This window comes from Rhinolophus sinicus, linkage group LG15, assembly GCF_036562045.2.
Source record: "Rhinolophus sinicus isolate RSC01 linkage group LG15, ASM3656204v1, whole genome shotgun sequence".
Lineage (NCBI taxonomy): Eukaryota > Metazoa > Chordata > Mammalia > Chiroptera > Rhinolophidae > Rhinolophus > Rhinolophus sinicus.
In genome coordinates this window covers 28,248,614-28,260,788 of record NC_133764.1, presented here as the reverse complement: position 1 = coordinate 28,260,788, position 12,175 = coordinate 28,248,614, and the positions used below count along the sequence as shown (strand labels likewise).

Genomic DNA, 12,175 nt, shown 5'->3' with positions numbered 1-12,175 from the left:
TACCTTTACGCAGTTTTGACAAAGTATCACCTACCACACCTCATTGCACTTACTTGTACACCTGCTTCTGGCTCACTTTACCTAACTGTAACTTCCTAAGGACAGGATAAAGGCAGGTACAGGGCCTAACACTTCATCTGACACATAAAAGACAATAAATGGACGAAGAATAAATGGACAGCTTACATAGAACCAAGAAAACTGCTTCTTATCCTTTGTTCACCTAAATAATATTCAGTTAGTTATTTACTTGTTACAAATGCCTAAAATTGTTTTAAAATACAGCTGTCATTTTTTAAAATATCAGAAATCTAGTTCTGACATCGCCATACTGATTCATTATAGTGTGATTCCAACTTCAATGAAAACAGTTACTAACGATTCAGAATCTACACAGGTGGTCAGATTCTAGCCAAACTGAATTGAGACTAACTGGGAGCTCCCAACATCCTGGAAAGGTGTCTATAAATCACAATGTAACTTCAAACCAAGTTATCAAACCAGACCCACACCATCCTTAATCCTATACTCAGTTTACTATAGTTTCCGATAACATTTCCAAGTTGTTATCATATTTTTCAATAATACTTCCCGCTAAGTTTCATATTGCATTTATAAAAAGTCCAAATAAACACTAGCAAATTAATCTTAGACGTTATTAACAGTATTTGCCACTATAATTGCTAAAACTAGGAGAGAATTCTAGCATAACCAAAAAAAAATGACCAATCCCATTTTTTTTAAATAACCACATAGTATCAAAGCCAAAAAAAAGAGAATATTTCCTATTATTTACAGGGATAAGTGTAGTTTCCACTAGAAATTTACTGGGGCTAACAGCCAATATAAAATCTGACATGTTTTTATTACCAACCCAAGTTGTCAAATAGGCTTGAGTTTGGGGCTTAGAACAGCTCAGGAAAATATGACTGTTAACCAAAGAACCTGCAGGGACTCAAATTAGTTTTAGTCCTTTCCTCACTGGACTGGAGTTTAACAAGTGGAATGAAAATATTAGTAAGTCTGTGTTTCTCTCTTATCAACCCCTTGAGTTTACTTAGAACTATAGCAACTAAAAGAAACTAACCAGCCTGGGAATTTGAATTTTCATCATCAATATTACCAAAATGGAAACTATTATTTAAGAGAGAGACGTGTGTGTGTGTGTGTGTGTGTGTGTGCACATGCACACACATATATCCTTGCTGACCCCTATACAAAGCATATTCAAGAGCCAGGTTCTGGGAGAATTCAGTATTCTGCATGTCAAGGTCATCTACCAAAAAGAGGGAGAATAGTATCAGGGGTGGGGGAAGTGCTAAAGAAAGCCAGGCAGTGGTTTTTAAACCAGATTGCCTAATACACTGCAGCCACCAGGCAAGTTAATTCCTCCATCAAGTGAAACTGACACGGGGACAAATGAGAAGTCGCTGAGATTCTGGTCCTTTTTTCTTTGGGGCTCTGGACCCTACCTATACAGCTCCTTTCCTCCCCATCATTGTCCCTCCTTAGACTCACACACTTAAACTTTTTGAAAATGTCTTGAAATGTGAAAACAGGCTGACATCTATTTTCATGTTAGACAATGAAATGTAGCCAACACATCTGGGCACTCTTAACTGGTTTAGCAGTCCAGAAAGTGGGGAGTGGGGGCTCTGCACCTCCTCAAGTATTTCACACTCCCTTTTGGGACTTAAGACGAGCCCCACAGGACAAAAAGGAAAGACTTATTATTAGAAACACTATCATAAATATAGGTTCAATTCAAAGATTTAGTTTAATCATCAAATTCCAAAACACAAGATAAATGTTTGAAGCCTAAGAAGGATAAGAAGTATTACGTGTCCCATTTACAGTAAATGTTCAATAAGTATGTGTTGAATTATGAATTTAAATACCAGGCCTTACTGGATTCCTTTTCTGCTTACTGTCACAGGAGACTTTCCCCGGGAATGTTAGCACTTCTGAAGTAGAGCATGGGAAGGAAACACTAAGCCCAAGTGAACAAACCCATCCCTTACCATATGAGGGGCAAGCCTGGAATAGAACAAGGCAATTCATTCAAAGCCAGTGTGTAAAGATAGGCGACAAAAGAGTATATGCCTAATGTGACACAGCATACACTTAACCTCCTACAGAAATGACTTGACCTTGCTATAGGGCAAAGCAAACATTAACGTTCCCTCTTTACATGGGGCACTTCACAGATTCAATGAATGGCTCTGCAAAGGATCCTTTCACTGAAGTTTACCCCTTGATTATTTAGGACAATATCGAATACTTTGCAAGTCTTGAGATTGGGCACCACATTATCACAATAACTGACCCAACAAGAGATGCAAAGTACATCTAAAATTTTATCTGCTTCTTAATGCAGTCCAACAGTCATTTGCTAAGTTACCCAAAGGACATGAACTATAATTCAGTTCAAATGTTACGTGTGAAAGACATTAAAAGCTTTTCTTAGATTACGTCTTCACAACAGAAATTGCAAATATTGATAAAAAGGAAATGATTTCATAGACATTCTTTTGTGGAGCAAATGCTTCTCTCAAAAGTTACATAATTTCAAGGCTTCTGCAAGATAAAAATAATGGATGCAAAATACTGCAACCGGATTTCTCAAAAAGTAGGATGTGAATTGTAACTGGTAGTCCCCGACCAATTTCTAACCTCCAGCAATCTGCGTGCAGATCGCATTTCTCAACCGCGCTGTTTATTACAGCGATAGCCGTTTTAATCACCTCCCAGACTATCTCCTCGCACGCCCTCCCCCCTGCGCTGGGGCGCGCACAGGGCTCGAGAGCAAGCCCCGGGAACTCACAGGCTGGCCTGTGTGAGCAAAGGGAAGGAAATGACACAGGCAGGAAAAAAAAGCAAATCAAGGAAAAGACACAACAGCAGCTGGGCCTGCACCAGCCTCCAGCCGGGGCCCCACACTGCGCTCTCGCTCCCCCGCCCTCGGGCTCGCGGTCCGGCTCGCTGCGGCCGGAGCGGGCTGACCCGCCGAGCACCGGCCCTCGATCCCGCCACCGCTTCCTCGGGATGCACCCGCTGCGCGGCCCGGAAGGAGGCTGCCGAGTGGGTTCCGCCTGCCAGGACCGCCCCAGCGGGCCGGGGAGCCAGAACCCCCGCCCGGACCGTGGAGTTACGAGCCGGGCGGGCGGGCTCCGGCGGTCCGCAACCCCGGTCCGGCGGGCTGTCCATGCCTGTCAGGCGGCGGCCCAGGGTCCTCCTCCCCACAGCCCGGGGCGGGGCGACGCGAAGTAGCGCGGGCACAGGCCGGGGCGGTGGCGACACTCACCCATGGTGGCGATGGCGGCGGCGGCGGCTCGGGCCCGAGTGTCACCTCCGCAGCCCGGGCTGCATGCCGGGGGCCCGGGCGGCGGGGACGGCAGCGGGCCTGGCTCCGCGCGGGGGGCGCGGGCTGCCCTCGGGGCCCCCGCCGCCTCCCCAGGCTCCGGCTCCGGCTCCGCCCGCGGCCGGGCGCTGTGGCATGGGCAGGGTGGCCCGCTACATCCCCGGCGCTCCTCTGCTCGGCCCAGCCCGGCTTCGGCGGCGCCGCTTGGCCCGCCCGCCAGCCAGTCCCTCAGTCCCTCAGTCGTTCCGTCCGGCCACCGTTCTCCACCTCAAGAACGCTCCGAAAAACAAACCGCTGGTCGCGCAGCTCGCCCCCTTGCCTGTCACTCAACCCAGCGCTCGCCAATCCAAAGCATGTGCTGCACCATCGTACCACCCCCACTCACTTCACCAGCCAATAACAAGGAGGAAGTCACTGCCCCCACCACCACCCCCTCCAACGCTCTCTTCCCAACACCCTCTCAGCCGCCAGCTAATCATCAGCACCACACGATGAACCAATCCCGCCTACTCTCGCAGGATGCCAATAGGCGAAGCCAAGGCAGTTTCCGAGAGCTATCTACCGCCTGCCAATCATCGAAATAGCGCCCAGTTCTCTCCGCTGCTAGCCAATCACGTAGAGGACTCTGAGCACCCGCCTCTGCACATCCCTCACTGGCTCATCCTCTCTCTCCCCGGGAGGTGTTGGTTGTTCCAATCACGGCTCGCGCATGAGGCTCCGCCTGCGCTCCCACTCCCGTCAGTCACCCAAGGCTCCGCTGGTGCGCGGGCTGGCGCGGTTCCCCGCCGACTACTTGGGGGCTGCAGTTAGGGATGGAAGCTGGAGGGGCACTTCGGCCTCCCGCCCTCCTGGCTCTCTGCGGTCCCTGCGGTCCCTGAGGCCAGCGTCCTGCCCTATCCTGTGCCCACACAGGGTGTGTAATAAGCAGGGAGGGTTTTGGCTCTGTGCGCTTCCCGGCGTGTGGCCACTTCTGCCGCGGGATCCCTTGGCTTGTCCTCCGGTCCAGACGCTACGCTTGCCCGGAGGCAGGGGGAGCTTCACCACTGGCCGCCTTTTCCTGGGTCTCATACCTCCAAGGCCACACCCTCCGAGGGGCTGGGGTAGTGCTAGAATGTGGGTCCTCGGAAATCTGGGAGTTCGTTGCTGGCCAGGGCCAAACCAGTGCTAAGCCAGAAAGGTTCTTTCGGGGGAAAAAAAAATTTGTTTTCTGGTTATAAAAGCAATACAAGTTCTTTATATCAAAACTGAAAAAAAAAATCCCACCTAAGGTAATTTTATCTCTTTCCTACTCAGATTCACAACGTTTGACAAAAATGGCTTCATACTGTTTTGTAGTATGCTTACATTTTATAAGTGTTTTCCCGTGCCACTGAATATTGTTCCAAAACAATTGTACTGGCTGCATATTTCAAAATAGAGGGTGACCATAATTAATTTCCCTAATTCTTCAACATTTTGTACACTTCGATCTTCAGATTCCAAGTCCACCACAATTAATAAAAGCTCCCTTCCTCTGGTGTAATCTAAATGAGATGCCAGAATAATCTTCCTCAGATGCCTTTTTCAACTGTCAACTAAATTTTAGTGGTGGCTTTGCCTTGGGTGTCAAATCTCTGAAGAATTGCCTTAGACTCCACTCTTTATTTACACCCCCACCCCAGTATTTATCAGGCCCCTTGTCCAGTTAATTTTTTTCCTTCAACAAGCTTTTAAGGCTGTCATTTTCCCAATTGATTAGATCCCTACCCAGTTTATTGTAGTTCCTATAATAATCTTTTTTTCTGAGAAAGGTTTCTCAACTGTTTTTTTTTTACCACCCCCCCAAAAAAGGGAAAATTTCAAATTAATTAAATTTAAATTCTTCCTAATGAGAGAAATTAAATGCTAAGGAATAAGATTTTGTCATGTGAGGCTGAGCTTTGAAGGCCACACACCATTGTTATTATCTAAGTTTTTTGACCCATTAAGAATCACTTTTCACCCCTTTGGGGATATCACCCTGTTGACAATGAGTATAATAGGCATATATGCTAGTGGTCACAATCTGCCAATCTGAAGCTCAAACCTGACCCTTAATTTTATTAACCTGAAATAAATATTTTAAAAAGACATACTTATGTCAGTAGACATCTAGTACTCACTCATGGCCTGTATGTGAAGGTCTATTCAGCATTTTCTCTCGGAATGTCTACGAGTAACACACATCTCCAATTTAACATGTTTTACACTGAACTCTTAATTATTTTCACCTCCCCCCAAAACACCCTGCTCCTGTTTTCCCAATTCTTAAAATACTAACCTGAATCTGCCTTGATTTTACTCTTTCCCTAACACCCCTATAGCCAATCATTCAGCAAATCTTTTCAGCTCTTGTTTCGGTATTTGAACCCAACCACTTCTCACTACTACCACCCTAGTCTAGTTCAGGCCACCATCCTCTGTTGGATGACTGCCCTAGCCTCCTGACTAGTGTCCCTTTTTCCTCTGTGGTCACCCAATAAATGATTCTTCACATAGCAGCCAATTACTGTAAAAAGTAATTCAGATCATGTCACTCCCCTGCTGTCAACCTTTCAATGGCTTCCCATTACATGCAGAATAAAATCCAAACTCTGTCATGGCCTTCCAGACCCAACAGGAGCTATCCCCGCCACCCTCTCCTACTTCATCTCTATCACTCTCCCTCAATCGCTGTCCTTCATCCACACTGACCTTCTCACACTACTTTGAACCTACCAGGCTCAGGATCTTTCACCTCAGGTATTTGCCATTTGTTCTGCCTGGAATGCTCTTCCCCAGGATGTTACAATGACTAATTCCTGCATTTGATTCAGGTCTCTGCTCAAATGTCAACTCTTAAAGAGTTCCTAAGCATCCCATCCAAAATAGCCTCTCACCCCTCCACAATCATTCTGTATCTCCATATTCTGCCTTATTTGTCTTCATAGTGCCTGAATTTTATACACATACACACACTCTTGTCTTTCCTCCAGCTACATAAACTGTGTATGATCAGGGATTTTGTTCTGTTCACTGCCCTATCACCAGCACTTAGAATAGTACCTCGCACATAATAGAGAAATGGAGTACAACTACTTAAGTCTTTAGCTGAAAAGAGCCTTCTGATTTTCCACTTTTCTGGCAACTGCTTTCTTTGAGGGCTTCGTTTCCATTGGCTGTCCTTTAACCAGCCATCTCAATCATTCCCATGCTGCAGTCACCACATGGACTTTCTTCTGAGTCATCCAGAGCCATCATCCCATTGAGTTTCCATAGGTACCTCAAATTCTACAGGTCAAAACTGAATAAATTATTTTCCTCCTAGTTCTGTATTTCCTCTGCCCATCTTCAGTTCTCCAATTCGATACCTCTGAGTTGTCTAATTTTGAGAGCTCTTCCTCTCCATTCTCTTCCCCTAGTTAATCCTGACCATGTGCTCAATCTGTCTACTTCTCTCGCATCCCCAGCTTCATCATCCTAGTTCAAGCCACTTAATCATTTACTTGGAGTATTTAGTGTAATAGCTTCCCGACGTGTGCTCACATCACAGGGTGATTTTTTCTAGAACAGATACCTGATACTGTCATCCTCTGCTTAAAAACTTCAGTTTCCTATCACCTTTAGAATAAGTCAAATATATGAATCTAGCCAGAAAGGCCTTTCAGGACCCAAGCCATTCCTTCTTTAGCCACAAGTTTTTCCACTTCTCACCTCTACCAACCCCATCATTCAAATTCTATGTTCTGGCCACATGGAACCACTGGTAGTCAGTTCCTCAAATGACTCTCTCTTGCCTATACACCTCTGAATATGCTATTTCTGTTTCAAATAGTCTTCTCCTCCACTCTTGCCCCTACCCCCATTCTTTCAGTGAAGAGCTAAGCCTAAACATCACTCCCTCCAGGAAAACCTTCCAGACAGATAACCCCAAATCTGGGTACCACACAGCACCTAGTACTTTCCTCATCGAAGCACTGTCCTACTCTATTGTAACTGCCTTTAAGTAAGCATAAAGACAGAAGCTGGGGCCAGCCCGGTGGCTCAGGCGGTTGGAGCTCCATGCTCCTAACTCCGAAGGCTGCCAGTTCGATTCCCATATGGCCCAGTGGGCTCTCAACCACAAGGCTGCCAGTTCAATTCCTTGAGTCCTGCAAGGGATGGTCGGCAGCGCCCCCTGCAACTAAGATTGAACACGGCGCCTTGAGCTGAGCTGCCGCTGAGCTCCCGGATGGCTGTTGGTTGGGGTGCGTCCTCTCAACCACAAGGTTGCCGGTTCGACTCCCACAAGGGATGGGGGGGCTGTGCCCCCTGCAACTAGTGATGGCAACTGGACCTGGAGCTGAGCTGCACCCTACACAACTGACATTGAAAGGACAACAACTTGACTTGGAAAAAAGTCCTGGAAGTACACACTGTTCCCCAATAAAGTCCTGTTCCCCTTCCCCAATAAAATCTTAAAAAAAAAGACAGAAGCTGTGTCATTCAAATTGGCATGTCTAGCATCTTCCATAGTACATTCAAAAAACAAATATTTGTTGAATGAATAAGTGAACCTCAAATGAGGATGTGGCAATTTAATGTAATTTCCACAAGTGTGCCCTTGTAGGTATATATTTTATTCTTTTTTCTATGCTGTTGCCCTCCTCTCTTCATTTTCCCCGTGAAGCTTCCCAGTTAGGCCATACCTTCTCAAGTCCATTCCCTTGGTTTCACACTGAATAGATGCCCCTGGTGAAGCACCTGAGCCATATCTGACCCCAAGAATCACAACCTGCCCCTAGTGCGCAGGACCTCCCAAAGTGCTGGTCCCATTAAGCAGCCCAATCACACACTAGCTACACACTTTCCTTTTTTCTTTTCAAGAGCGTAGGACTACTTGGACACATGACAGGGAACAATAAATACAAATGAATGAATGATCTTAGGGGACAGCTCAATGAATTTGGTGTAAAAAAAGAAACCAACAAACTTGATTTGATGAAAAATATTTTAATTCAGGAGTCTACTGGAATATATTCAAATTACCAGTTCAATCAGTTAGTTTATCTGCATTATTGAGGAATGACGTACACATCATAGATTTTTACAATGATGATGTTTTCTATGTTATTGACATTTACTTGGAAAGAAAAATTGCTTTTCATTTTGAAATCCCACCACTATAAGTTTATCCTAAAAAATACTTTGCAAGTGAGCAAAGGTAAAGAATGTTTATTGCACACCTTTTGTAAGATAGACAATCCAAATGTTAGTTAAATAAATTATAGCACACTAATTAATACAATAAAATACTATATAGCTACTATAAAGAATAAAGCAGGATTCTTCATACTAATACCAAAAGGTATCCAGGATATATTGTGAAGTGTGTATGTGGGGGAACAGGTTATAATGCAGAAACAGGGTGATCACATATCAGTTTTTTGTTTTTTCCCCATCTTCCGCCTCCCCTACACTCCGGTTCAAGCCGTTGTTTCTCAGCCTAGCTGTGTAGAACACAGCTCCCTACCCCATGCTGGTGTTATGAGCCTTGCGCGACGCCCCCCCCCCCCCACTGAGGCAGTCAGTTGCCAGTTGTCGGTTGGCCACTCACAGCAGCCCACAGCAGCCCACGCCCATTCACGCTGGCTGCCGGTCACTCACGCTGGCCACCGGCCACTCATGGCAGCCCGTGGCAGCCCACGGCAGCCCAGCTCCAGGGAGAGCCATTATTTACAATCTTAACTGTAGAGGGCACAGCTTACTGGCCCATGTGGGAATCGAACCAGTGTTAGGAGCACGGTGCTCCTACCACCTGAGCCACTGGGCCCGCCCACATATCAGTTTTTTAAAAATGCTCATTCACATTACTTAGTGGAGAAAAAGGCCAACATTTATTGAACACTAGGCACTACTGTAAGTGTTTAATGTATATTAACTTATTCAATTCTCAAAAGAGCCCTATGAAATAGGTACTATTATCCTCATTTTATAGATGATGAAATAGGTGCAAAAAGGTTAAGTTCTCGTCCAAGGTTGCTAGCAATTGGCAGAGTCAGAATTTGTTCCCCAGCAGATGGGTTCTAACGAGTAGAATAATAGAGTAGATTGTTAATGGTGGTTGTATCTTAGGAGTTAGGATTAGATGGGACTTTTATTGTTATATATTTCAGTAACGTTTTACTTTTTAAAAAACAATAAATGTTACCTCTTGGCATCGACAAAAGAAAGATAAAAAGAGGAAAAAGTGGAAACTGCTATCTCATTCACTGGAGATAGAATAAACAGAGAAAGTGATTTCAGTCAAGACTAATGCGGTGTCTATCATGACACTTTCTTTTGCCAAAGCTACTGGGCTCATTTCTCTTCACAGGGCTCCAGAGGAGTCCTTGGGGATTCAGATAAAAGTCTAGAAGTTGGGCTGTCTTAGAGTTTAAAGCTTTATTTACTACTATGTGGTTTCAGAGATAGAAAAGAAAGTAACTCAACCACATTGTTGAACCTCCATAATGGGCTGGAGGCAGAACCTTCAACCCTATTCAGCCAAGGCCTCTGGCACAGGGGGAGCAGCTACAGACTGTAACATGAGTGCTTCTTGTAAGAGTCAAAGCTGTGGACAAAGCCTATCACAGATACCTCCATCCCACTGAAAGGATGTCTGAAAGTGAACCCAAGCCAGCTACAAGGTGCTGAATGATTTTTGTGTTGCTAAGACAATGACCAAAGATAAGGCAAAGACAAGCCAGGACCAGATCCCATTCTTATGATTTAAAGTACGCCTGACTCCCACCTTCTAACATGCTGTCTCCCATGTTGGACAATAATGGACTAGTTTTATTTTTTTTTTAAATGTTTCCTCTGATGAAAGTAATGTATGATTTTAGAAAATAAAACTCAGTTATAACATCACCATCCAGAGATAATCAGTTTGGACATTCTGGTACCCTTCCTTCTAGTCTTTTGCAAAAAGATGTGTGTGCGTATTTTATGGTATGATACATATTTTAAAATTTGGCCCATACGATACATATAGTTTTGTATATTTGTTTTCCATTTAATACTATATTGTAAATATTTGCTCTGATATAAAAGATTCTTTGAAAAATATCACCTATTTAAAAATAACTCGTACCCGTTTTATTTAACTATTCAGTTAAATAGTTATTTAACTAACCTAGGTAGCTAAGGGTCTCCTTATCAGATCTAGAGGCAGAACAGGTCCAAGTAAGGCTTCCTTTCTACCTTTCCTGTATTAAGGGCAGGAAAGACTGTAAGGCACCGCCAGGGGTCAGTGCAGAGCCATCTAGTATGTCTTGATGTAAGAAAATTGGTCACAAAAAGAATCCATATTGGCGGATAGGGGAGAAAGAAGAGGGTAAAGGGGGTCAAATATATGGTGACGGAAAGAGATTTGATTTGGGGTGGTCAACATACAATGCAATATATAATGTATTATTGAATTGTACACTTGAAAGCTTCTAGTCTTTTTGTTAACCAATGTCACCCGATTAAAAAAAAAAAAGAATCCATATCAACAAATCCTATCTATTAGATTAGAGGACTATTCCATATGAGTAGACGAGTTCCCTTCTATAGTGGGCTCCCTTAGTTCAGAAACAAGCACATTCTTGCAAATTAATTTATATTCAGCATTTACAAAACAGCTATTTTATAAACCAAGGTCTATCAATACAAGATGTAGTATTAGACCTATTTTCACCTGCTTGGCATGAGATCACTTATGCATAAAATATTTGACCTGACTACTTTATAGGTTTGTTGTGAAAGTAAAATAAATAAAATATGAAAGTATCTTATATTAATAAATTATGAAGCAGCATTTAAACTTCAACTTGCCCTATTTTAATGATGTGCTTGCTGTTCAGATATCTGGATGAGTTATCGCCTTTAAAAACTAAGCAATCCCAGGTAGTATCGTGATTATGAGATGAGGTATAAGAGCATACACTTTGGCATGATCGTGGATTATTTCATTGGTTTTCCTCCCCCTAGCTTCACTCTCCAGCTGTTGAAGTCACCATGGAATTAGTAATCTATTTTTCCTAGAAGCTGAAGTTATCATTTATAACTAACTTGGTTTTAGTTCTTTTCCATCCTCATTTACCTGAGGCTCCTTCAGGAAAATTACTCTGATCTCAGAACTGTCTTAAACAACTCCTAAGTAGGTGAATAACAGAGATCAAAACCCATTCCTGGCCTCACATGCTTGACAGTCTCCAGCACAGGTGGTTGGCATGCCTGGTCTTTCTAAACCCAGAAGTGACTCAGAAGCAAAAGGCACCAAGGGCCTTATTTCCCACCTGGCCAGGTTTCTGACTTCCTTCTCGTCTTGTTTCCTCTCCCGTTCCCAATGCCCCATCATCTGGCAGCAGGGATGAAAAGGATCTAGGGTTGGACGTTCTGGGGACCAAGCAGCTTTCAAAACAAGCTTGATACAGCCTTTTCTGAGAGCAGCCCAACCTGCTGACAGGTCCACTCTGACAAATCTCAGAGTACACAGGGACTGGCCCGGGCAAAGCAGGGCCTGAGAGTCTCTTATCATTGGCACTTGATTTCCTATTGGCTTAGAGCCGTCAGCTCCCTGGCAGAAGAAGGGCACAGAGGACACATGAAGGGAACAAGGAGGCGTGCCAAGCAGCTTGCACTGCCCTGGGACAGCTCCAGTAGAGAGCAGTCCTGTGTCTTCCCTCTGAGATTCTATGCCTTGGAGCAGGATCTAACACAGGGCACCAACTGAACGCCTTGTGTTCTTCATAAGTACAGTTCCTGGTACGTAGTAGGTGTTTCATACAAGTTGCATGAATGAATGACAGG

General features: G+C 44.4%; 1 protein-coding gene across 4 annotated transcripts in view; it reads right to left on the bottom strand.

Moving 5' to 3' along the window:
* Positions 1 to 3,675, bottom strand: part of MAP3K3 (mitogen-activated protein kinase kinase kinase 3) — a 56,366-nt gene extending 52,691 nt beyond the window's left edge. For 2 of the 4 annotated variants that reach the window (XM_019732913.2, XM_019732916.2), the window contains exon 1: positions 3,305 to 3,674. In XM_019732913.2, coding sequence (XP_019588472.1) covers positions 3,305 to 3,308 — 4 coding nt within the window. In that variant the 5' untranslated portion in view covers positions 3,309 to 3,674. Of the gene's footprint in view, positions 1 to 3,304 lie in introns of all 4 variants that reach the window. The other 2 variants (XM_019732914.2, XM_019732915.2) reach the window with 2 other exon arrangements.
* Positions 3,676 to 12,175: the final 8,500 nt, after the last annotated feature.